This window comes from Peromyscus leucopus, chromosome 7 (assembly GCF_004664715.2).
Source record: "Peromyscus leucopus breed LL Stock chromosome 7, UCI_PerLeu_2.1, whole genome shotgun sequence".
In the NCBI taxonomy this organism is placed as follows: Eukaryota; Metazoa; Chordata; class Mammalia; order Rodentia; family Cricetidae; genus Peromyscus; species Peromyscus leucopus.
Window position 1 is genome coordinate 115,347,802 of NC_051069.1, and position 24,495 is coordinate 115,372,296.

Below are 24,495 nucleotides of genomic sequence, written 5' to 3' on the forward strand. Positions count from 1 at the left end.
ATCTCTCCAGCCCCCAGCATCTTTTCTTTTGATGCTTTCTTAGCCACTAATATTTCACGTAGAATTTTCTTCTAAAGAAATCACCTGGGCTGGAGAGATGGCTCAGTGGTTAAGAGCACTGGCTGTTCTTCCAAAGGTCCTGAGTTCAATTCCCAGCAACCACATGGTGGCTCTCAACCACCTATAAAGAGATCTGATGCCCTCTTCTAGCCTTCAGGTAAAATATGCAGGCAGGATACTGTATACATAATAAATAAATAAATCTTAAAAAAAAAAAAGAAACCACCTAAATGGGAAAGACCATGTTCAAACTCCTCTTACAGCTTCACTGACCAATCAGAAACACTGGAAACATCTCAAGAAAACACCTGCATCCTCTCCTCAGAAAGCATGCATGAGGGAAATCATCCAGTAATGCAGGAGATGTTTACAATTTAGCATGCAAGAAAAATCAAGACATGATGGCACTTGCGCCAGTACTGCCGTATCTAAAAAAGGATGCCAAGGGCTGAAGGAAACAGGAAAAAGTGACAACAGCTGGCAGGAATTGTCTGGACAGTAAGATTGCACTTATTCCTTATGCAACATCCTTTTCCCAATTATTTACATCTCAGGAGAAAGGGGGAAGGATTAAGGTTGCTATGAAACATTAGTCAACTAAACATAACACTCAATGCCCTAATCTTAGGGCAGCTTTTAAGTGAAAATCCAAGTTAATTAAAGCCCTTAAAGTGACATGAACTCTCGTGGAGTGGACACTGTGAAAGATGTCAACCGAATCTCTTTTGATGTTATTAGAAAGTTGGGAAAGAAACATCTATTAAATGATACAAGGCGGTTGAGGTGTTGCTTCAGGGGAGTGACTCTAAGTGTGGGCCTTGTACGGCACATACCCTGGACACTGTTCTGGCCAAGTAGGACTGCCATGTAAGAAGCAGTCTAGTTCAAGAAAACCAGAAATCCAGACAGATTGTGAAATCACCTCATTTTTAAGTGTGGCAATAAGAATTTTTTTTTAAAAGATCTTAAGGACAAACTAAATATCTGTGGACTGGATATATCTGTGGGTTGGCAAAAGAATACTCTATAAATGCTCCAGTCCAGGGGTATGTTGACCTTTGGAGTCAAATGGCCCTAAAGAAGATTACATCTAAGGATGCAGGATGAGGAGGCTGAGAGAAATCCTGACCAATTTTAGCACTGCCTGGGAAGATAACTAAATGTTTATAACATAACTGAGCTTCCCTCAGTCCCATCAGCTTGCTTTTGACTCATCTGTACATGGTCAGTGAGGCTCTGTGGAAAAGTAGTCCTTACACAGGAGAATGATCAACCCTGCTTTCTCTTTCCTCCAGCTAGCAGCTCAAACACAGCATACACATCACCAGTTAAAGGAAGCTACCAGGAACTGCCTCCGGCTTGTTTTAGAAGTAGAAACTCCTGGTGACTACACAGCTGGGTATGGCTCTCACCGTGGTCACTGGTGTGGAAAGTCAAAGACACCAGTCCTGTCTACTGCCTACCTCACTGCCCTACTGTGGTTTTGGAAGAACTAACAAGTCTAAGTCAGAGCCTCTAAAAAACCCCATGTTGCCCATGTTGCCCTTGCGCCGATTCAAAAGCCCTTTCTACTACAATTTTCCCCAACCCACTGTGCAGAAACAGCTGTTACCTGGCCACAAAACTGGCAGTCTTGTCAACGATATTCCTGACCTCCGGAGGAGGGTAAATAATCCCTACCACTGGCTTGGAAGGTGTGGATTCCTCCTTTGACGATGCTTCTTCTTCAACTGGCTGTGAAAACAGAAAAAGGAAGTAAGATCTTCAAGCTCTGGGTTTGGGTTAGGCTATCATAAACCAGCTCCCAGCATTTCTCCATGATACAGGTGACAACAATCTTTGTCCTGCAGGCTCCTTATGTGTACTTATGCGGCCATTCCTAAGAACTAGGGAAAAGAATGGCTTCCTTGGCTCTCCTTTAGACAGACAGACTGGTGTGATCAGATACACTTTTTTGTTTGTTTGTTTATTTGCTGAAGAGTTAGGGTTCAAACTCATCCTTACACACGCAAAACAAGGCACTAAACTATATCCCTAGCCTCCAAATCTGCACTTTTTACCCAATGTCCATGTGATTCAGACTCAGGGATGTTGACCACAATCTAAGAAACCAAATTTCAGAATCCAAAAAGCCATATCTTTAGCCTTAAACCTAGTATTGTGTCTTGTATAGGATACTTAGTGGCTGCCTGCCAGAAAGTAGCTCAGTGGTTTAATGTGTTTACCCTGCATGAAGTCTTAGGTTCTATACTCAACACAAATAGAAATAAAGGCAGAGGAAAGAAAAGAAGAAAAAAGGCTGGCTGAGAGTTCATTCTGTCTTGACTGTCCATTTTTCCATACATCCATTCCATCAACCTAGCCACTGTTAAAGGCATAAATGTTTGGGGAGCTTCAGTGGAATTTGACCCCAATGGTTCTTTAATGCTTTATCCAGCAGCTTCTTCCTCTCAGTTAAGGACTGGGCTCTCATCTTAGAAAAATAACTTCTCTCCGCCTTCAGTTCCTTTGGGCTGCTGCCTTCCCTTATTCTCCCTCTGGCAGGTGAACATCCATCTCATCTCCTATTTGGTTCTCATTTACTTCAACTTTTGTTTTGTTTTGAGACAGGGTTTCTCTGGAAACCCGACTATCTTGGAACTCACTTTGTAGACCAGGCTGGCCTCAAACTCAGAGATCCTCCTGCCTCTGCTTCCGGAGTGCTCATTTAAAATATTCTTGGCTAAGTAAAAAATAAAAATAACTGCCTAAAGTCAACTACAGCTACAGGCGCCTCTGTGTCTTCTCCCACCTGTATTTTACCTCCTACTCTACCACTGGAAACCTCTGAACCGGCAGTTCTCAATCTGTGGGATTTGACTCCTTCGGGGTCCAACGACCCGTTCTTTCACAGGGGCCGCCTAAAACCATCACATCAGATGTTTATGATTAATAACAGCAGCAAAATTACAGTTATGAAGTAGCAATGAAAATGACTTTATGGTTTGGGGTCACAACGTGAAGACCTGTATTAAAGGTCACAGCATTAGGAAGGTCAGGAATCACTGCTCTAAACATGGTTTATAATTTCTTCTCAGTATTCAAACTGTCTTCAGCCAGACATTCTTGAAAACTATGTTCTACACTTCCTTTCCCTACTTTAGGCTGAAAAATCCTGCCTAAATCAATCTCCCAGGTAACTCTTGAATGGCACCAAGCTTTGGACCCAACAGACTCCAGGACACTTTCATCTCTAACCTATGATGGTTTTCCAGTCACATAAGCCAGAAATCCAGGCCTCCTCAGTCTCTAATAACGTTCATCAAACATAAAGTACATCCCGGGCACTTGAACTGTATTAACTCTTAGGATCCTGATGACAGTCTTGAGGAAGTGTTCTTATTCTCATATTACAGACAACAGGGGATAACAAATGTGTACCTGCCCCACAGACAGAACCAGGATTCCAGCACATCACTTAGGCTGGAGTGCCTGTGCCAAGAGTCAACTGTGACAAACACTTGCCCATCCCTCTTGTCCTAATCTAGACAGACACCCTCGGTGTCTTTTGAATACCTTAACTGTTTCTCTTCCCCCTCTTTACATCACTGTAATCCTAAATTTTTGAAACACAAACGTCACTATCCAGCTTAAATATGTCTTCAAGGACATATTCAAATCCTAACTGCACCTCCTAACACCGTTATCCCAAATGTGCATTTGGGCCACACTTGCTCACGTACCTTTAACAAAAGAGGAACCATGTGACTCCTACCTTGGTGGTTTTGTGACCATTATTTGGTATCATCTTGTCTGTTTTCCCCCAGTGTCAAGGAAAATACACAGGCACACAAACACATAAATGTCGGGAGAAGGGACATGGGCCTCATCTGTCATGTTTGGGATTGTATTCTGAACCGAAAACAACAATAAGCATATATAGTATGTGCCTGACAAATGCATGCTGAATAATTTCCTTTCCCCCATCACGCTTCATGGCTATCCATTCTTAAAACAGCCACTCACCTCTTACTCCCGCGGACTTCTCCCACATTTATTTCCCCTCTACTCCTGCAAGCAATGCTGACTAAATTCATGGTTTGTTTGTATTCAACGTAACTGCAATTATTTTCCTGCATGCTTCCTCCTCAGCTGTTTGTGAGCTTTTGGGTCTCACCCTGTAGCCCAAGCTAACCTTCAATTCATGATCCTCCTGCCTCAAACTTACAAATGCTGGGATCACTGATGTTCGCCTTGTGCCCAGCCTTGAAAGCTTTTAAAGGTTGCCTGACACTTCATCATCTACACCGACACGGACAATACACATTGAGCATTTGTGCATGTCTATATTTTCACTAGTCTGTGCTCTCTCTTAAGGCAGGGACTACACCTCACCCATTCTGTAATAATGAAGACTGGCACCTTTTCTGGTTTCGGGAAAGCACCTCGTAGGTGTTTAAAAAAAAAAACCAAAGACATGGGGCAGGCTAGGAAATTAGAGATTACTGGACAAAGGCTGAGCGACTGGGAGGCCCAACGGCGACGGTGAACAGGCTGGCCGAATGCTTCTCACACTTGAACGAAACAAGAAGGTTTAGAGTGGAGGTTTCGGGATTCTAAAAAGACCCCGGGTGCGGCCGAGGCTACTAGTGCACGGGCCACTTTGAGAATCCCGGTTCTAGGGAGGGCGCTTTGGGGACCAGAAGGCAACGCAGCGCGCTGACTCCTGGGATTTGCAGTCCCTCCAAGCCCTGCCGGGCAGCCTGAGCTTCCAGCAGGAGTGCCGTAGCGCCCGCGCGGGAGGGGAGGGACGAGGCCTTCCCCAGAACTGCAGGCTGGGGAGCACGGGGCGCGGTACCTGTTTGGGCTCAGTGGCTACTGGCGGCGGCGGAGGCACCGCCTGCACGGGTCCGGCCGGCATGACTGCGACGCTCAGGGCTGCCAGTCCGCCTCAGGGCGACAACCGGTACGGCGGCAAGGTTAAGCTCCGCACACGAAGGCTACAACGCAATGGCAAGATGGCGGCGACCGAGAGAAAAGCCGCGGAAGACAGTGAACACACTTCCGGCCCCGCCCCCTGGCCACGGCGCACTTCCCACCCCGCCCCGAGGGCAGGGCGGCGCGCTGTGCCGTTGCCATGGCAGCGGCCTGGGCGCGCAGCTAAGGGTTTCAAGGGATCCTAGGAGCCGCAGGCGCTCTGGGCGAAGTTTTGTGAGCCGGCCAGACACAGAGCTGAGGCTGCGACGCCGGAGACAGGTGAGCCATTCTACATCATCCGCTGAACTCCCCTCGCGGCCCTGGCCGGTTTCCCTCTCCCTGCGACTGCACCTTCCAGGCCCCCCATTCCGGTCTTCCTTCCTGCTTGGCCTGTCATTTTGAAGAATTTTCCTCCCATTAGACCTGTTGCGGTAGAGTTCCACCTAACTACGCCTTTAGCCCCTTTTTTTCTGTTCAGCACCACCTCTTCCGGACCCTGTCTTACAGAGCCCAAGCCCGCAATTCCCTAGGGTCTCTTCCCGCTGGCCTCTTCTGTAAGTTGCACCTTTAACTTCCGTAGCCCCGCCCTCAAGCCCGACCTCCTCCAATCGTAGCTGTTCTCCAAACTCCCACCTGTGCGGCCCTGCAGACCACGCCTCTCCCGGAGACACGCCTCCAATCACCGGCCTTTCTCTCTTGAGATCCTTTAGGTCCCCGTTCCCTCTCCTCTCTCAACTCCGGAATGTCGAAAGAGGGTTCTGAGCTCATCTTGACTCGCTTCACCTGTAAAATGGGGCAGCAACAAGGTCCCTTTCCATCCACACTGTAGCTGGTTATTTCATTGTTATTAATGTAGAATAGGGACAGTTAGGATCAGTTGGACATTTATTTACTGCAAGCTAGATCCTGTGTCAAACACTACAGGTATTGCATCATTTGCTCCTTATAGCAAGCTATTTGCTGGTGAAGACCATGAAATAAGAATTCATACTCACGGCGGCGGGGGCGGGGGGGGGGAGTTCCGTATGTGAGGGGGGAAAAAGAATCCATAGTCTTTTTCCTCTACTAATCTGATGTTTATTACTGTGTCTTCACTGTGTCACTTTCACGTCCCAAGGGGTCCAGGCAATAGCTCACTCAGGTCAGAGATTGGCAATTGCCATTGTAGGTGCTTTTAGAGTTTCAAAAATACTTTCTCAGTGGTGACCGAACCTCAGTGGGCATACTGGCTGCTGGGAAATAAGCATGTCTTAAACCATGGTGTTAGTTGTTTGAGAGAAGGAGGATTGAGTGTTGAAATGGAGAGGAAGGCTCCTGCCCTTCCTAATGACAATGTTGTTTCCCTTAGAGCCATCACCTGTGTGGTCTGCTTCAGGTTCACTCAAGACCTAGGAATTACAGAGACACTCTATATTGTGTGCTTGTCCACTCCAAACACCACACTATGAATCTGCATGAGCTCCCTTAAAAAAAAAAAAAAAGATTTATTATGTATACAGTATTCTGCATACATAATATGCAGAATATGGCCAGAAGAGGGCACCAGATCTCATTACAGATGTTTGTGAGCCACCTTGTGGTTGCTGGGAATTGAACTCTGGAAGACCAGCCAGTGTTTTAGTTATTTATTTAGGACCTCTGGAAGAACAGCCAGTGTTCTTAACCTCTGAGCCATCTCTCTGTCCTCCCATGAGCTCTATTTTTAAAAGAATCAGTAGAAGTAACTTTGGATATCCTGTGTGCATACATGTTTGTGGTACTGATGATTGACCCATGTTAAGCAAGTGCCATACTACCAAGCTACAGTGTCTGCTTAACTTAGAGTATTCTTGGTGTTTTGACCCAGAATCTCATGGGAATTGGTATCCAAGATGGCCCCACTAACAGATCCTTTTTTTTTTTTTTTTTTTTTTTAAGCTCAGGTGCTTTGCCTTCTGACCATGCTTCTCCCCAGATTGGGACTTCTTGCTTGCTTTATTTCCTTCAGGTCCTTTCCAGGAAAGAAAGCCAGGATGCTTCATGTTGTTGTTTTCCTTCCTGTCTGCACTTCACTCCTTAGGGACATAAAATCTCTTGGGCTGCACTATCTCACCAGAGGCAGTTGCCAAGTCAACACATAGGAGACAGGAGTCAAATGTATCTGTTTGTATGTGAGTATTATGGGCAGCACTCCTTGCAGGAAAACTCAGATATGGTTAGTGGTTCCTGAAGGATCTCTCCCCTTCCTCCCAAGTTTCACTTCATAGCCCAGGCTGGCCTTGAACTTGCATTCCTCCTGTCTTAGCCTCCTAAGTGCTAGGGTTACAGGCCTGTGTCACCATGCCCTGCCTCACTCTAGCAGGTAGTAGATGTTCAATCCCATTGTTGAACACATAGCATTCGATCCTCTACGCCTATACTGCACTGCACAGTAACCACTAGCCCTATGTGGCTTTCAAGTACTTGAATAGGGCCAAGTGTGGTGGGGCCACCTTTGATCCCAGCACTTGAGAGGCAGAGGCAGTGGATCTCTGTGAGTTTGAGGCCAGCCTGGTCTACATAGTGAGTTCCAGGACAGCTAGGGCTATGTAGAGAGACACTGTCTCAAAAAACAAACAAAAAAAATTAATGTTTTTGAAATATTCTCTGGTACAAATTGAGGGTGTACCATAAGGATCAAATAAGCACTGGACTTTGTGACTAAATAAGTTTTAAAAAAAAAGTTGAAGGGCTTGGGGGTATATAGCTGAATCGGTAGAGTGTTTACCTAGCGTGTACAAAACCCTGAGTTCAGTCTCCACCACCACTTGTAGGGTATAGTGGTGAACACCTGTAATTACAGCATGTAGGAAGTAAAGGCATGGGGATCAGAGTCTGAAGGTCAGCCTCCTCAAAGTCAAGGCCAGCAGGGATATACAGACTGTCTTTTTTCTTTCCTTCTTCTCTTCTTTTTTCTGTTTTTGTTTTTGTTTTTCAAGACAGAGTTTTTCTAGCCCTGGCTGTCCTGCAACTCACTTTGTAGACCAGGCTGACCTTGAAGTCACAGAGATCTATCTGTCTTTGCCTCCCCAGTGCTGGGATTAAAGGTGTGGGCCACAAGACAACATAAGCATGTCTTTTAAAAAATGTAATAGCCAGGCTGTAGAGATGACTCCGAGATTAAGACCATGTATTGCTCTTCCAGGAGTCCCAGTTGGATTCCAGCACTCATGTCAGGTGGCTGAGTTCCTGTACTGTCAGCTCTATGGGACCCAACACCACTAGACTCCATAGGCACCCACAAACATCACACAGACACACTTACACTTAAAAAATGAACAAATTACAAATAAGTAAATAGTCAAATATGAATACACACACCTTTAGTCCCAGCACTCGGGGGAAGGCGGGTGTGGGGGGTGAGAAACAGGCAGATCTCTGTGAGTTGGAGATCAGCTCGGTCTGTGTAATGAGCTTCAGGACAACCAGGGCTACATAGTGAGATCCTGCCTCAAAAAATTAAAAAATAAACAAAAATCTCAATTTCATATTGAGTTTTTGTTGAAATAATGCCTTGAGTATATTAGGCTAAATAAATTTTCTTTCTACACTCTTTTTTAAAAAGATTTATTTATATTTTATGTATAAGGGTGTTTTGCCTGCAGGCATGTCCCAGTACTACAAGTGTTCAGTGCCTGCAAAGACAAAAGAGGGCATCACCTCCTCTGGAACTGGAGTTACAGATTGACATCTGTGGGTGCTGAGAACCGAACCTGAGTATTCTGCAAGAGGGCCATCTCTCCAGCTTTCTTTTACTCCTTTTGAGTGGTTTAAGAGAGGGAAAGTAGCAGTGGCGCACGCCTTTAATCCCAGCACTCGGGAGGCAGAGCCAGGCGGATCTCTATGAGTTCGAGGCCAACCTGGTCTACAGAGCAAGATCCAGAACAGGCACCAAAACTACGAGGAGAAACGCTGTCTTGAAAAACAAAAAAACAAACAGGCCGGGCGGTGGTGGCGCATGCCTTTAATCCCAGCACTCGGGAGGCAGAGCCAGGCGGATCTCTGTGAGTTCGAGGCCGGCCTGGGCTACCAAGTGAGTCCCAGGAAAGGCGCAAAGCTACACAAAGAAACCCTGTCTCGAAAAACCAAAAAAAAAAAAAACAAACAAACAAACAAAAAAAAAAACAGAGAAAGTAATGTTTTAACTTACTCATCACAAGGTTCATAACTGAGATCCCTAAAACTAGAAAGACAGATGTTTAAAAAAGGAAGGAAAGGAAGTGTAGATGGAAGTTTCTTGTCCCTACCACCTATTCCCAAATAACCACTCTGAGGAGTATATTAATTGTAAATGCTTGGCCAATAGCTCAGGCTTGTTATTAGCTAACTCATACATTTAAATTAACTCATATTGCTATTGATGCTTTACCACATGGCTATACCTTTATTCGCATGGCACATTCATCTCCTGCCCCTCTGCATCTGGCTGGTGACTCCTCACTCTGCCCTTCTCTTTCCTATCATCCTCAGTTTGGTCACCCACCTATACTTCCTGCCTGGCTACTGGCCAATTAGCATTTTATTAAAGCAATTTGAGTGGCAAATCTTTACAGTGTACAAGAGGATTATTGCACAGCAAAAAAGAAAGAAACAAAGAGAGAGAGAAAGAAAGAAGGAAGGAAGGAAGGAAGGAAAGAAGGAAAGAAGGAAAGAAGAGAAAAGCAGAGCTACATATACACACCTTTAATCCTAGCACTTGGGAGGCAGAGGCAGGTGGATTTCTGAGTTGGAGGCCAGTCTAGTCTATATGGCAAGCTCCAAACCAGCTAAGGCTACATAGTGAAACCCTATTTAAAAAAAAAAAAAAGACAGAAAGGCATAAAAATGTATTTAATAGAAGTTTTTCTATGAGAGCTGAAAGATGACTCAAAGGTTAAGAGTACTGGCTACTCTTGCAAAGGACCCAGGTTTAGTTTCCGGCACCCTCATATGGCTTACAACTACTGATAACTCCAGTTCTAGAGTATCTGATGTCCTTTTCTAACCCAGAAGATACCACGCAGGTAAATGTTGCACTTGTATACCTGCAGGCAAAGCATTCATAAATATAAAATACGATAAATAACTAAAATTTTAAATGCTTTGTCTTAGTTACTGTTTTATTGGTGGGAAGAAACACCATGACCAAGGCAGCTTATAGAAAGATGCATTTAGCCAGGCGGTGGTGGCTCACGCCTTTAATCCCAGCACTCGGGAGGCAGAGGCAGAGGGATCTCTGTGAGTTTGAGGCCAGCCTCATCTACAGAGTGAGATCCAGGACAAGCACCAAAACTACATGGAGAAATCCTATCTCTAAAAACAAAAAAAAAAAATTAAAGAAAGATGCCTTTAGTTGAAGGCTTGCTTACAGCTTCAGAGGTTGAATCCATGATCATTCGGATGGGAATCATGGTGGAGGCAGGCAGCATGATGCTGGAGCAGTAGCTGAGAATCCATATCTGATCCGAAAGATGCAGGCAGAGGGAGATCCAGGCTGGGCCTTTTGAAACCTAAAAGCTCATCCCCAGTGACACACCTCCTTCAACAAGGCCACACTTCCTTAATCATTCCCAAACAGTAACATTAAATGGGACCCAAACATGTGAGCCTGTGGGGACCATTCTCATTTAAACCACCACATTCTTTAAAATAAACAAACAATAAATAATTTTCCATGTTTTGGAACTTTCAGAAACAAAGACCCAAAGACACCAGGACATCTTTGTATTTTTATGGACAGTCATGCAATATATATATATATAATTGGAGGATAAAAGTCTATGCTCTAACACTAATAAAGAGGGGACACATAGGACATCTTTTCTTGGTGCTTAAAGGGGTAGTCATTTTGGCTCTCTGGTTCTGAGACCAGGAGCATGTGGAGGAGGAGGCTCTTCACCCCTTGACAGACAGGAAGCAAAGAGGGAAAACAGGAAGGGCCAGGGCAAGGCATGGCCCCCAGGGACACACTTGCAATGGCCTTCTTCTTCCAACCAGGCCCCACCTTCAACTTTCTACTACCTCTCAGTAATGCCATTGTACTATATATCTAGGAGAGGATGAACCCATTGACTACATCAAAACCTTCCAGGTCCAGTCACCTCTCCGAAGCTCACCAGTGGGCAACCAAGCAACCAATACACACGCCCGTGGGAGACAATTCACATTCAAACCAAAAGAGACTGTTAAATTTTTTTTTTCTTTTTAAAAAATTTTACTTGTAGCTTGCAGTGGTGGCACATGCGGTGGTGCACACCTTTAATCCCAGCACTCAGGAGGAAGAGACAAGTGGATCTCTGTGAGTTCAAGGCCAGCCTGGTCTACAGAGTGAGTTCCAGGACAGCCAGGACTGCTTCACAGAGAAATCCTGTCTCAGAAAACAAACAAACAAACAAACAAACAAACAAGTACTTGTTTGCTATTATAATATGTGCTGATGTGCGCAAACACACATGCATGTGTCACAGTGCATGTGTGGAGGTCAGAGGACAGCTTTTGTGAACTGATGTTCTCCTTGTACCATCTGAGTTCTAAGAATCGAACTCAGATTGTCATCCTTGGGTGGCAAATGTTTTACCTGCTGAGCCATCTCACTGACTCCAGATCTTTCTTTTCATTCTCCTGTGATATCCTTACCAACGAGATTTTCTACAGGATGCCTATCATGTGAGGTCTTCAGTGAAGAAGGGAGGGGAGTCAGTGTCCCTGAGTTTTGCAACCTTTCCAGGGAAGAGCGAGGGGAAAGGAAAGCGAGCTCTGTGCTTCTGCTGTTCTCTCCGTTTCCAAGCCCCCATTCCTTGCATTATACTTCTTTTGGACATGGCTGTTCTAGAAACAGCATGGCCTAAGGATGGAAGGAAGAGAGGAGACTAAGAACTCCCGCTACCTGAGTGATTTCTCTGGGTTCTGGTTATATATAAAGGGGGACAGATTTGGGGGGAGTAGCACTCCTGTGGTTAGGCTGAAGGCATGTATACTCCCCATGTACACTTTTTCCTCATCCCCTTCCTCCAGCCTGGGACATGTCTTCTTGTAGGCAGGCAGCTCCCACTCAGTCTCCTAGGAAGCCGTCCTGTGTGCTCACTCACTCTGTGGTGTATCCATTCCTAGGGATGGGAGGGCCGCTTGCGGCCAGCCCTACACCTGAACCAGGAAGCCCAGAGCCAGAAAGCCAGGCAGCGGCACGAGCCCCAGACCTCAGAGCCGAGTCCAAGAGGTGGACATAGTCGGTCACTCCAGCTTCATGGGCAGACATCTGTGAGAGGTAAGGGCAGAACTAGTCCTCTGGGAAACCCAGAATCCACTCCAGACCCCAGCACCCCTCTGAGTTTCCCTGCACTTTTAGCCCCAGGTCTCAGACTTGGTGACCAGGTCATACAGTAATGAGCTCAGAGGGCACAGTCCACGTGTTTACAGGGGTGCGGTGATGGTAGGGGTGGGGTGGAGCCTAGCATTCCCTGTCATGCTGAAGCTATGATGTGTTTTGGCTGTGTCAGAGGGAAAGGTAGATAGCGTATCTAGCATGACTCCAGACTTGGCCCTGCTTGGGAGCAGAGACAGCATGTGATGAAAAGACAGGCGTAAAGAAAAGCTGGGCTTAGGATGGGGAAACGGCAGTGTCCCAGGAGCTCAGCGTGTTCATAGAGTTGGACAGGGAGGCAAGGTTATTGCATACAGCTGAACAAGGAGGCAGGGTTCTTAAGACACACAAGGAGGCAGGGCTTATGGTATATAGGTGGATCAAGGAGACAGGTTTAGTGCTATGGGATGTTCTGTATGCTGTGAATGTGTTGCTCTGATTGGTGGATAAATAAAAAGTTGATTGGCCAGTAGCCAGGCAGGAAGTATAGGCTGGCTAAACAGACAAGGAGAATTCTGGGAAGTGGAAGGCTGAGTCAGGAGATGCCAGGACACCATCCAGGGAGCAGCATGTAATGACACACAGGTAAAGCCATGGAGAATGTGGCAACACATAGATGAACAGAGATGGGCTGAGTTTAAGTGTAAGAGCTAGTCAGTAGTTAGCCTGAGCTAATGGTCAAGCAGATATATATATATATAGATATATATATAGATATAGATATATAGATATAGATATAGATATATATAAAATTTTATTTTATTTTACAATACCATTCAGTTCTACATATTAGCCATGGGTTCCCCTATTCTCCCCCTCCCACCCCCTCCCCTTCCCCCCAGCCTACCCCCCATTCCCACCTCCTCCAGGACAAGTCCTCCCCGAGGACTGCGATCAACCTGGTAGACTCAGTCCAGGCAGGTCCAGTCCCTTCCTCCCAGACTGAGCCAAGTGTCCCTGCATAAGCTCCAGTTTTCAAACAGCCAACTCATGCAATGAGCACAGGACTCGGTCCCACTGCCTAGTTGCCTCCCAAACTGATCAAGCCAATCAACTGTCTCACCTATTCAGAGGGCCTGATCCAGCTGGGGGCCCCTCAACCTTTGGTTCATAGTTCATGTGTTTCCATTCATTTGGCTATTTTTTTTCAATAATTGAGTAAAACTGAAATTTATTATAAACCACAGTCGTCCTAGGGACCTCCATGCTATATATATAGCCTCTATGGTTCTATGGGTTGTGGTCTGATTGTTCTTTATTTTATATCTAGAATCCACTTATGAGTGAGTACATACCATGACTGTCTTTCTGGGTTTGGGTTACCTCACTCAGAATGATTTTTTCTAGTTCCATCCATTTGCCGAGCAGTTTTAATTAATATTAAGCCTCTGTGTGTTCATTTGGGTCTGAGTGGCAGTGGGACTGTGGGACCGCGGGACCTGGCAAGACACAGGAGAAAAACTTCAACTACAGTTTAGCTAATCTTGGTAGGCACAGTTTCATTAGGGAGGCAATACTCAGTCTGTAAACATCCAAGAGGAAAAGCTATGGTGGGTATATTCTGAATATACTGTCAACACTGGCACTCAGTACCCCAAGGAAGGCTTTGCCATTTCCCTCTGGGCTGAGGCTCTGGAGTCCTTGATGTTACTGTGCCCATATCAATAGCATCCATTCATTTAGGACTTCACTTATTCATGGCTTCCTCAGTTCCCTACAGGTAGAAGACTTCCTGTCTCCATATAGCAAGGGGGCCTGGGGCACACAGGTTCTCTGGAGGGAGGGTGGCCCCCAGGGCTGGGTAGGTGAAAGGGAGGCTGGCCGAGACATCCAGAACCAGGTTCTAAAAGGCCTGTCACTCAGGATTTCTCCCTAAAATCAGAGGTGGATTTGGGATCTGGAATCCCGAGACAGGTCAGGGGGTTTATAAGGTTCTCCGGGCAATAGCCACATCACTTTGGCTGACCGTGGTTCCTCACTCAGCCCCAGGAGCCGTGGGGATGGCACACCTGCTAGGCAGCCAGGCCTGCATGGACAGCCTGCGCAAGGACCTCACCGACCTGCAGGGCACCATTGTGGAAGTGTTCTCCCGGGCTGGGCCTGTGCGTTTCCCATCCTGGAAGTTCCCTGACCGTTTGGCCTGTGATCTTGATATGGTGGCCCTCCTGGAGCACTACGACCATGTGCCAGGTGACCCTGAGTTCACACAGTTGTCCCACGCTGTGCTGCTGGAGCTGGTCATTGACAGGTAAGGCCTGGGCCAAACCCGCCCCTTGCACCAGTAGGAGCCGTTTCTAGACCCGCTGACAACATGGGTAACAATGGTCAACCCTGGACTGACTACACAGGTCAGGGGCCACAACTCAGGACCCTCAGAGTAACCCCACTTTCTATTGTGTGCTGTACTATGCTGCCCTAGCCCATCTACCTCAGGGAGTTCTTGTCCTTACCCCCGCTCTGTCCTGTGCTGTTGGTCCCCACAATACCACAGCTCTGCCTGCTGTCACCTCAGGTTTCTGTGTGTCAGGAACACTACAGCTGCTGCCTAGCATTCTCATCCCAGGCTCTGGCATTTTGTGGGCTACGCTCCCTCTGTGCCTCACAAGGCAGGAAATAGGGCGGAGGATGTTTTTCCCACCCCTGGCCCTGCTAGGAAGAGCCCAGTTGCTCCCCTGTCGCCCCACCATCTCTACACCCTCATTAAAGTTTCCTCCTGGGAACACAACCCAGGTTTCTGGCACTCAAAGACCGTCCATGCCAGCAAAGCTGTCAGCGACCAATGGGCATCAGAAACGTTGAGGACTGACCTGCCTGGAGATAGAAAAGGCAGAGTACTCCTGTAAGGCTTGGAGGAGTCTTGAGTATGAAAGCAGTGTTTGCATCCTCCGAAGGGCTGGATGGGTGTGAGTACAGAACACTTCCTCTCCCAGAGCAGGTGTCTAGGCCTGCCCTGCTAAGCCCTTCCGGCTCAAGCAGAGCACCCCTTCACCCACCAAGGCCCCAGTCACTCACCTCCTTCCTGTAAAGCTGTTGCTGACACACCTCCCCCACCCTCCCTGGCTGAGGATGGTCTACTTCCGAGTTAGTACTAGCCTCCTTTGTATAGAGCTGACTCCTGTGTATAAAAGTAACTCCTGCGAGAGACCACTGAATCTAAGCTTAGCCTGGGAACCCTAGCGGGAAGGCCATGGCCTCTAGCCCACAGTGTGACATTTTGGAGGCTCAGGACATGTCAATGGTAGGACCATGACTAAGGCCACATGTATCACAGCCTCCCCCACCACAGGTGGCTGTCTGAGAACCTAGACTGCTCTGCTGAATTCCCTGCTGTGTCCTGATTCCCCAGTGTTATTGTTTGCCTGGCCCAGAGGGTCATGCAGTGGGTACCTCCTCCTCCAGGCCTCAGGCCTCCTGCCACCCCCTACCTCCTTCCATGTATGTGTTGCAAACGTACAGTTCTGCCTGTAAGGTAAGTCTTGGCCATGCCAAGGCACACTTTCCAGCATCCCCTTTCCCTAGCATTCGTTTGACTCTAAACTTGAACTTGGAGGTTGGCATAAAGAGACCTAGCTGTCTGTACCCCAAGTCCCAATTGTCACAGAGGCTGCTCAGCCTGAAGGACCCACACACACACACACACAGGAACCAGGAAAACGTGCACATGCCCTTGTCCTGCCCTACTTACCCTGTGACTTTGGGTCCTCTTATTAAAGTAAGGTGCTACTCCCCCAGAACTTTCTGAGCCAAGCCGCCTTCCCTCAGCTTCTTGGTCAAGTGGGGAACCACGAAGCAGAAAGTACTTCCAACTAGGATGGGGGCACCGGATAGGAGGTGGCCCCCGGTTTGAGCATGAAGCTGACACGGACTCTCTCTAGGCCCTTGGTGTCCAGGTCAGTCCCCCGGAGCTCAAAGCCTCCAGTTGTATGAAGACTGTATTAGCACCAGCGTTGGCCCCAGCCCACCTAGTAACTCTGCCCACAGGCTCCTGCTGCTGCTTCAGAGCTGTGCCAGCTACCTGGAAAACCTCAGTTTGGAGCAGATGATGCCTCCTACCCGAGCAGCAGGGCCATGCATGTCTGTGGGGCTCACAGTACGCCGCTTCTGGAGCAACCTGCTGAGGCTGGGCATGCTCTACCAGCAGGCAGTCCCCCAGGTGGGTCATCTTGGCTCCTAACTATGGTCACCCTCACATACTATTACAATTCTGGCTGCTTACTGCCACTGCATGCACTGTGTCCTTCGCTGGCTCTCCACTGCCCAGCTGGAGCATTCAAATTCTAGAACCTCCCCTTCAAGTCCCATGGGCTTAGCAGTTAAGAAAGCAGGCCTTGGGGGTCAAGTCTGGCTCCCTGGCTTTGCTATTTACACAGTGGGACTTTGGGGAATGCCTTCCCACTCTGAATGTTTGTTTATCTATACAACGGGTTTTATATGAGCCCCATTTGATAACAGATTATCCCATAATCCTCACAGTCACCCAGTTAGGAAGGTCACCATCACTGTGAGGGAGAGGAGTCTAAAACAGAGTGGTTATAGTGGCCTGAGCGCAATCAAGAATTAGCTGTAACTGCCACCATTACCCTCCCAGTACCATGCACATTTAACCATGTAAAGCCTGGGGTCGGAGCAGGAGAGCAGAAAGGAGGCCAGGGCTGGGTTGAGTCACAGAGAAAGGGAGAAGGTTCTCTGTGATTTGTGTGGGTGCCACACAACACCTGAAGGTCTGAGCACTGGGCAAGGCTGTCACAACATCTCCGGGGGACTGCTTACCTCCCACGCCCCTCTCTCTCACCTGCCTTCCCTTTCTTTTCCTGACCCCAGAAAAGAGCAAACCAAGGGGAGATTCCTATCGCCAAGCCCACGGCCAAGGGTGAACCAGCCAGGAGCCCCGAAGGCATGACTGCCAAGTTCATCAAGCCTCCTTCCCCAGTGGCAGGCTTGCCCATGATCTGCCAAGGGCTACAGAGCATCCCTGTCAGAGTCTCCCTGCGGGGCCCGGCGGGGACCTCGGAGAAAACCAAGAGCGTCCACTCTCAGACCATCGAGACAGCCTTGGTGCCCTGTGATGCTTGCACCAGTGTCCAGGGCAGCTTGTGGGAGGTGGGCAAGGTGGTCATCAGCCTGTGTCAGAGCCAAAACTTGCCTTCGTCCTTGGGCCAGTTCCAGAAGCTGGTGCAGGACAGCATGGGGCTGAAACCACTGCCGGCCGCCACCGTGGGCCACTGGGCAGCAGAGCAGAGCAAAGATCTGACTCGGCTCAGTAAGCACGTGGGGGCCCTCACCCAGCTTGTCGGGCCCCTCAGGACCCAGCTGGAAGAGGCTGAGGGGCAGAAGGATGGACTACGGAAGCAGGTGGGCAGGCTGGAGCAGGCCCTGCAGCAGGAGAAAGGAGAGCGGCAGCGGCAGACAGAGGAGGCCGAGTGGAGCCTGGCCAAGTGCGAGCAGGACAGGCGCCAGCTGCTCACAGGTCTACCCCCCAGAGGCCAGACCCTGCCATACCCTCAGGACGGTCATCCCTCCTCCCCCGCCCAGAGACCAGGCTTCGAGTCTTGATAGTCTGCATGGAAGAAACCCCGGTTGGGGAGCGGGCAAGAGTTCCAGGGAAGGAAGGCAGCAAGAAGGGTGTAGGCATCCAGCTGGCAACCCTGTGAGCGGCTGGCGCTGTCTCCTTAGGGAGTACTGGAGGTCTGGGTAGCACCTGAGCCTCAGAAGGGGAGAGGGCTGGGGTGTTAATCCAACATTCTCTCCTGGTGGTCACTAAAGGTACCTGCAGGGAGACCCCTTAGCCCCAGCCCCTCTTGGCTTTAGCAGAAGCTCTTGGGCAAAAGGAAGGTACCGTTGCCCACTGTTACCAGCCGAGGGCTTAGGGCAAGTAGTCAGTGTCCTTTCTGAGCCTCTCCATTGCCTCCATGTAGATCACTGGGTCCAGAGAGGCCTAGGTAATCCAGCAGCCAGTGGAGCACGCCAGGGCCCCAGGGAGACTCTGACGATTACCCCAGGCCTCTCTCAAGCAGCCCCTGCACACTGGATGGTTGCCTCCACTCTACAGGGTGCACTGGCCTTACAGGCCATAGGCCCAGGTGATCCTCTGAAAGGCCTCTCTCTTGGCTGCCGTAGAAACGTGTGACCTAAAGACAAAGGTGGCCATTCTGGAGGGAGACCTGAAGCAGCAGCAGAAGTCCATGCAGGCCATGGGTAAGACGCCCCTTTGTGTGACCCCACCCACATCGCCAACTCACTCTATAGCTGGACATGTACCTCCGCTTCCATTCCAAGCTTCTAGGGCAGACAGTGGGAACCATAGGAGAAAAATGTTCTGACTCTGTACTGTTGGTGATGGTCCAAGCTGGAGTCTCAACTTCAGTGGGCAGAAAGTGCCGTCTGTGGTCCAGACCCACCTCAGGGGGTCCAGGGCCCCATGCTGTGGTCTGGGCTTCAGATCTGTGATGTGATCTCCCCTTAGTCCAGTCAGAGATTTTCACTCAGAGCTCCTTTACCCAGTCCCTTTTCTATCTGCTCACCCAACCCTGCAGCGGCAAAGGCCCAGCGGCTGGAGGAGGAAGGTGAGCGCAGGGCGGCCGCTGAGAAGCAAGTGCAGCAGCTGGAGGAGCAAGTGCAGCTGCTGGCAGGGCGGCTGGATGGAGCTGGCAAGCAGATCCGCTGGGCCAGCACAGAGCTGGACAAGGAGAAGGCCCGAGTCGACAGCATGGTCCGTCATCAGGAGGTGAGGCCTACAATCCAGGCACTGGGCTTCAGCCTCTGCAGCCCTCTTACCCCTGTTCCCTCTCACGATAGGAGAAGGTAGATACTCCCGATGTGCTCCATTTTATGAATGGAGAAACTGAGGCGTGGTGAGGCTAAAGAAGTTGCCCCCAGGCCACACAGCTACCGAGAGGCAGAGCCAGTGGGAGGATATTTGGGTTTCAATGATAGAGGCAAATGTGACACCAGAGACTTGATGAAAAGAAATAAAGCCTGTTTCCCAGAATCCTTTGGGTGGGAGTTGGATGAGTGGGTCATCCAATTGCTTTCAGAATAGTGGGTCCTGGCGGTGTCCTGACTGAATGACTGTCTGCCTGCTGCCTGACTTCTGCAGTGAAACATCTGTGTGCACCCAAACAGAGCAGAGGGTCCTAGCCACCACCCCGCAGCCTCCTTAGTCCCAGATGGCTAGTTTGGCTCCAGCATCCTTTCATCGGCCCTGCCTATCCATTCCCATTTAGTCCCTGCAGGCCAAGCAGAGGACCCTGCTCCAGCAGCTGGACAGTCTGGACCAGGAGCGGGAAGAGCTGCGGGGAAGTCTGGATGAGGCCGAGGTCCAGCGGGCGGAGTTGGAGGAGCAGCTGAAGAACCTCCAGAGCAACCGGGAACAGGGACAGTGCCAGCTGCAGGCCCAGCAGGTGTGGTGGGCTGGGGGGGGGTCAGCCCTCTTCACTGAGGAGCCTCTAACCTGCCGTCAGAGTGTCCCTGGGCCTGTGGGTCCCCAAGGGAGCTCAGAGCCAGGACTAAGCTCGCCTTTGCCCCAGGAGCTGCTGCGGAGCCTGCAGCAGGAGAAGCAGGACCTGGAGCAGGAAACTACAGACCTGAGGCTGACCATCTCCGAGCTGCGACGGGAGCTAGAGGAGCTAAAGGAGCGGGAACGACTGCTGGTGGCCTTCCCAGACCTGCACCAGCCCACGGAGGCCCAGACCCACAGTAGGGGCCTGGGGTACTGCTGAGGGCGGGGCGGGGCCTGGATGGGACCTGTTCTCACCCTCAGCAAGAGGAGATCGGGGGCAGGAGGGTGGGCTGTGTTCTAGAGCCGCCATGACCCACAGGGTTCCCTATGTTGTTCTCCTCTCTGTGGAGACAGCACACAAAAACCCAAAGGCAAAGTGACTGCACCTTTCACCCTAGTACAGCGGTTCTTATCCTTCCTAATGCTGGGACCCTTTAATACAGTTCCCCATGTTGTGGTGACCCCCAACCATACAGTTATTTTCACTGCTACTTCATAACTAGAATTCAGCTACTGTTATGAAGCATAAGGTGACTATGTGATATGTGGCACCTGTGAAAGAGTCACTTGACCTCCAAAGGGGTCACAACCCATAGATTGAGAACAACTGCCCTAGTTATCTGTCACATCACATGTCAGTCCTTGTTCAACTTCCCCAGGTTTCCTTTCCTGGTGTCGTACCGTGGGACCATTTTCTAGGCCATTTCTCCTGGCTGTTCAGTGTCTTGGACCCCATGGGTAGGAGCACAGGGCGCCTCCACTGGCACAGGATCCTGTCAGGCAGTCTCTGAGGCCCTGGGGTGGATGGTGCCCTCCCCAGAGCTATCCGAGATCCACTGTAGCTCAGCTGCTCACAGTGTGGTCGGTCACTCCTGAGCACTGAGTGCCAGGCCTCCTCTGCCCACGGCTGCCTCAGGAGGCTAACCTGGACTCCTGTTAACAACCGGTTTTGGACATTGTGTGTGTGTGTGTGTGCACCTGCCACGGCACAAGTGTGGTCAGAAGACAGCTGTGGAAGTTGGTTCTCTCCTTTTGCCATATGGGTCCAAGGACCAAACTCACGTGGTCAGGCTGGGTTTCAGCATCTTTCCTTCCCTGCTGAGCCATCTCACCAGCCCTACAAACATTTTGTGTGTGTGTGTGTGTGTGTGTGTGTGTGTGTGTGTGTGTGTGTGTGTATGGATGTTTTGGCTACATATATGTCTATGTACTATGTTGGTACCTGGTGCCTGAAGGCCAGAAGACAGAGTAGATCCTCTGGAACCAGAGTTAGATGGATGTAAGCTGCTATGTGGGTGCTGGGAGTTGAACCCCGGTCCTCTTATTCACTGCACCTTCTCTCCAGCCCAACAACCTTCTTATGAAGCCGGAAACTGAGATCTAGCATGGGCGGGCGACTTGCTCAGGTGTGTAGGGCTGGGAGCTGGCATCTATCAACCCCACACCATGAAAGGAAGAACATACATGATGACTTCCTGTGACGTGAACCCCAGTGTACCTTTGCACAACCTAGAGTACCCCTCTGACAGGCCAAAGACAGGTGACCTTCAATAAGATCCATTCTTTTACTCACTATCCAAACCTGCAGTTGTAGGGCTCACCAATTCTAAAATGTACTGTCACCTTCACAGTAGGTGGCTACAGGAAGGGACAAGAGACTCCAGAGGAAGCTGTGATGGGATGCCTGGGTGCTACCCCTCCCCAGCCTCTGTCCTGTCCCACTGGACACAAGAGGCAGGCCCAGTGATGTCGCGCCCCAAATGTCTTTGCAGGTTCTAGCAATGTCACCCATGACATGGAGAGGCAGATGCAAGCCAATGATATCCGCATCCAGGTCCTACAGGAAGAGAACAGGCGGTTCCAGTCCATGCTGACCAAAATCCAAGAGGTGGCCCAACAGGGAGGCCTCAAAGTGAGCCTTTGAGGGGCTTGGGTATATGAAGGGGTCCTTACCAGGCAGGATTTGAGACTGTGCCATGAGAACCTGCCTCATGGCATGTGGCTTTAGGCCACACTTGAAAAACCTCTTCCATATGTCAAAAGGTATGAGACTATGAAAGACAGAGCCTTCCAGCTCACAATCCCACTACAGCCCCTCATTCTTTTCCTTCCGGAGTCAATATGTATCACCTGTCCAAGGCTTTGCAGCTAGGATGGCCCTTGGATGGCTTCGCAAGCCCTGCCTCTTAGTGAAGAGAACCTGAGGGCTTGCCTGGGGATTCTGCCTCCCCCTCCATCTTGACACTCTCTGCAGTTCAAGGAGGGGCTCCTGGGCCCTGATGAGCTTGACCTTCTTTGCAGATGATCCCGCAGGGCCAGCTCTGGCCCCCTCCCTACAAGGACACCCAGGGAGAGATAACCTCAGCCCAGGCACAGAGTACATCCCCAGGGTGAGTAAGGCTTTTCTTGAGGTCGGTCAGATAAGTGCTAGGGTCCCCTTGATCACAGGGAATTTTGGTGTCCCTGTCTTCCCTCAGGCCCATGGGCAGACGGCAGTTTTCTGGAAGCCGGACAAGCAGTACAGGCAGAACCCATCCAGGCGGGCCCCGAGCATCCCCCTCTCGGCAGCCCAGCAGCTGGCCCAGCAAAGCCTCTTTGGAAGACAGAACCTATTCAGCCAACTGCACCCAGAACCCCATCCGGGCCTTGGCCAGGCTCAGGAGGAAACTCTCACCGAACCGAGTTCAGGCTGGCTCTACATATCAGCCCCAGGAGCGGCCCACATAACCAGGGGTAGGGCTGGAGGGCAGGTGGCTAGCAATCTCCCATGGAATAAAAGCCCCAGCCATCTGCCCACAGCGATCTTGGCCTCAGCGTGGCTGAGCTGGGGGAACAGACCTTCCCTCTTCGTTGGACAAAGGCTTCTATGATCCCACCAGGCAGGTCACTGGCCAATAGAGGCCTGCCATTGAGTGGGAGCTTCCTGTCTCCATCCTAACAGGCACTATGGGAGAGCACACAGAGAGCACCATAGAAAGGGCTTGAGGGGTAACCCTGGGTTTTCTGACCAGCACTTAGGGTAGGGCTCAGGGTGTGAGGATGCATCTGAAACAAGGACCCAGAGGCCATGACCTTGTCTCTGGTCCAGCAAGGCAGGCAGGGAACAGCAGTACTTTGCCTTCCACCTTGGTTCTGCATCTGGTGCAGGCCCCAAGGGCACCAGGTGGCTCACCAAGGAGCTCGCTGCCATTAGGGACACCAGAGAGGTCCCTCTTCGGTCCTAGAGGTCAGAGGCTCACAAAGCCACCGAAGGAAAGCCCAGGCCTTTGGACACCTTAGCCAGCCACCCAGTTCAGGGTGACATGGCACTAAGCAAGGATGTACCAGCCACACCATGCACACAGTGGTCATTTTTCTAAAGCAAGCCATTAGCCTGCCTGGAGTCCCCTTGTTTGTGAAGGACAGGCTCTAAATTCTTACTGAGGATTTCTCAGGTCACACTCTGCTGGCCTTCTAGGTGGCATTATTTATTATGTGATGAGGAGGCCATCAGGTTGAGTGCCTCAGTTTACAGTGAAGAGTCAAAGGAAGCCGCATGTGCAGTGAGCTGGCGTTGGCAGGTTTCCCAACTCCGTCTCTTGACAGCCCAGGGTTTCTGGAGGAAACCGGATGCTCTGAGTCACTCAGCCAGGGAGAGCCAGCTTTGGACACAGCTCCCTGAGAGAGGCCCTGTTCCCGCTGAGCATCCCAGGCCTCCACTGACTCCTTCCCAAACAGGAGGATTGAGAGTTCAAGGCTAGCCTTTTCTGTATAGGGAGGACCTGACTCAGACAGACAGATAGACAGACAGACAGAGAACAATAGGAAACAAGCAAAAAGTTCAGAAGTCCAGTTTGTTTGGCCAGGCCCTCTGCTCAGAGGTCAAAAATCAAGGTATCATTCAGAATGTCTCCTTTAGATGACTTTGGGGAAGAGTGCTCTGACAAACTCCTGGCTGTGGCAGAGCTTGATCCTTAGGCTCAGGCTTTGGGGGTGAGGTCCCCATTGCCACGCTGCTCTAGCCTGGTTTCTGATTCGTACCGCCCATCTTCAAGAAGGCAGCAGAGACAGGTGGTGGTGGCGCACACCTTTAATCCCAGCACTCAGGAGGCAGAGGCAGGAAGATCTCTGTGAGTTTGAGGCCAGCCTGGGCTACAGAGCAAGCAAGCTTCAGGACAGCAAGAGCTACATACAGACCCTGGAGAGAGACAGAGACAGAGACAGAGAGACAGAGAGAGAGGAGAAACAGAGACAGGGAGAGAGAGAGAAAGGAGAGACAGAGAAAGGGGGGAGGCAGAGAATGTATGTCTCCCACACGGATCCCCCTCCAGTCTCTGACTTGCCTCTGCTTCCCATGGGCTCCTGTGCTGACCTGATGCTTTTCATTGTCTTGTCACCATTTAGTGCTGGGAACTGAACAGGACTTTGTGCATGTTAGACAAGTGCTCTACCAGTGAGCCATGCCCCAGCCTTTGCCTTTCTCATCTGCAGGCTGTTTAATATAACTTACTCACAGGGGTTAAGCTTCTCAGAGTCAATGTTGTAAAGATTACACAAGGTATGCTCATGCAGCAGTGGAATGCGAGGTTTTGAGGACTGTAAGAATTCTCCCTGCTCCAAGCAGGAGAAGCCAAGGGGACTGCTA

The 24,495-nt window shown here is 49.9% G+C and overlaps 2 protein-coding genes across 2 annotated transcripts in view; one reads left to right on the forward strand and one right to left on the reverse strand.

Annotated features, from left to right (window-relative positions):
• Window positions 1-5,059, reverse strand: part of Sf3a1 (splicing factor 3a subunit 1) — a 22,942-nt gene extending 17,883 nt beyond the window's left edge. The window contains exons 1-2 of the mRNA XM_028870662.2: window positions 4,898-5,059; window positions 1,673-1,794 (exon numbers count right to left, since the gene is read on the reverse strand). Of these exons, the coding sequence (XP_028726495.1) occupies window positions 1,673-1,794; window positions 4,898-4,960 (185 nt within the window). The 5' untranslated portion in view covers window positions 4,961-5,059. The remainder of the gene's footprint in view (window positions 1-1,672; window positions 1,795-4,897) is intronic.
• Ccdc157 (coiled-coil domain containing 157) lies at window positions 5,028-22,709 on the forward strand. Its single transcript, XM_028870663.2, has 12 exons — window positions 5,028-5,295; window positions 12,124-12,277; window positions 14,357-14,621; window positions 16,355-16,526; window positions 17,195-17,840; window positions 18,491-18,568; window positions 18,907-19,097; window positions 19,597-19,773; window positions 19,900-20,068; window positions 21,644-21,783; window positions 22,173-22,261; window positions 22,349-22,709. Exons 1-12 carry the CDS (start codon window positions 5,050-5,052, stop codon window positions 22,596-22,598), a joined length of 2,577 nt encoding a protein of 858 aa, XP_028726496.2. The 5' UTR covers window positions 5,028-5,049; the 3' UTR covers window positions 22,599-22,709.
• Window positions 22,710-24,495: the final 1,786 nt, after the last annotated feature.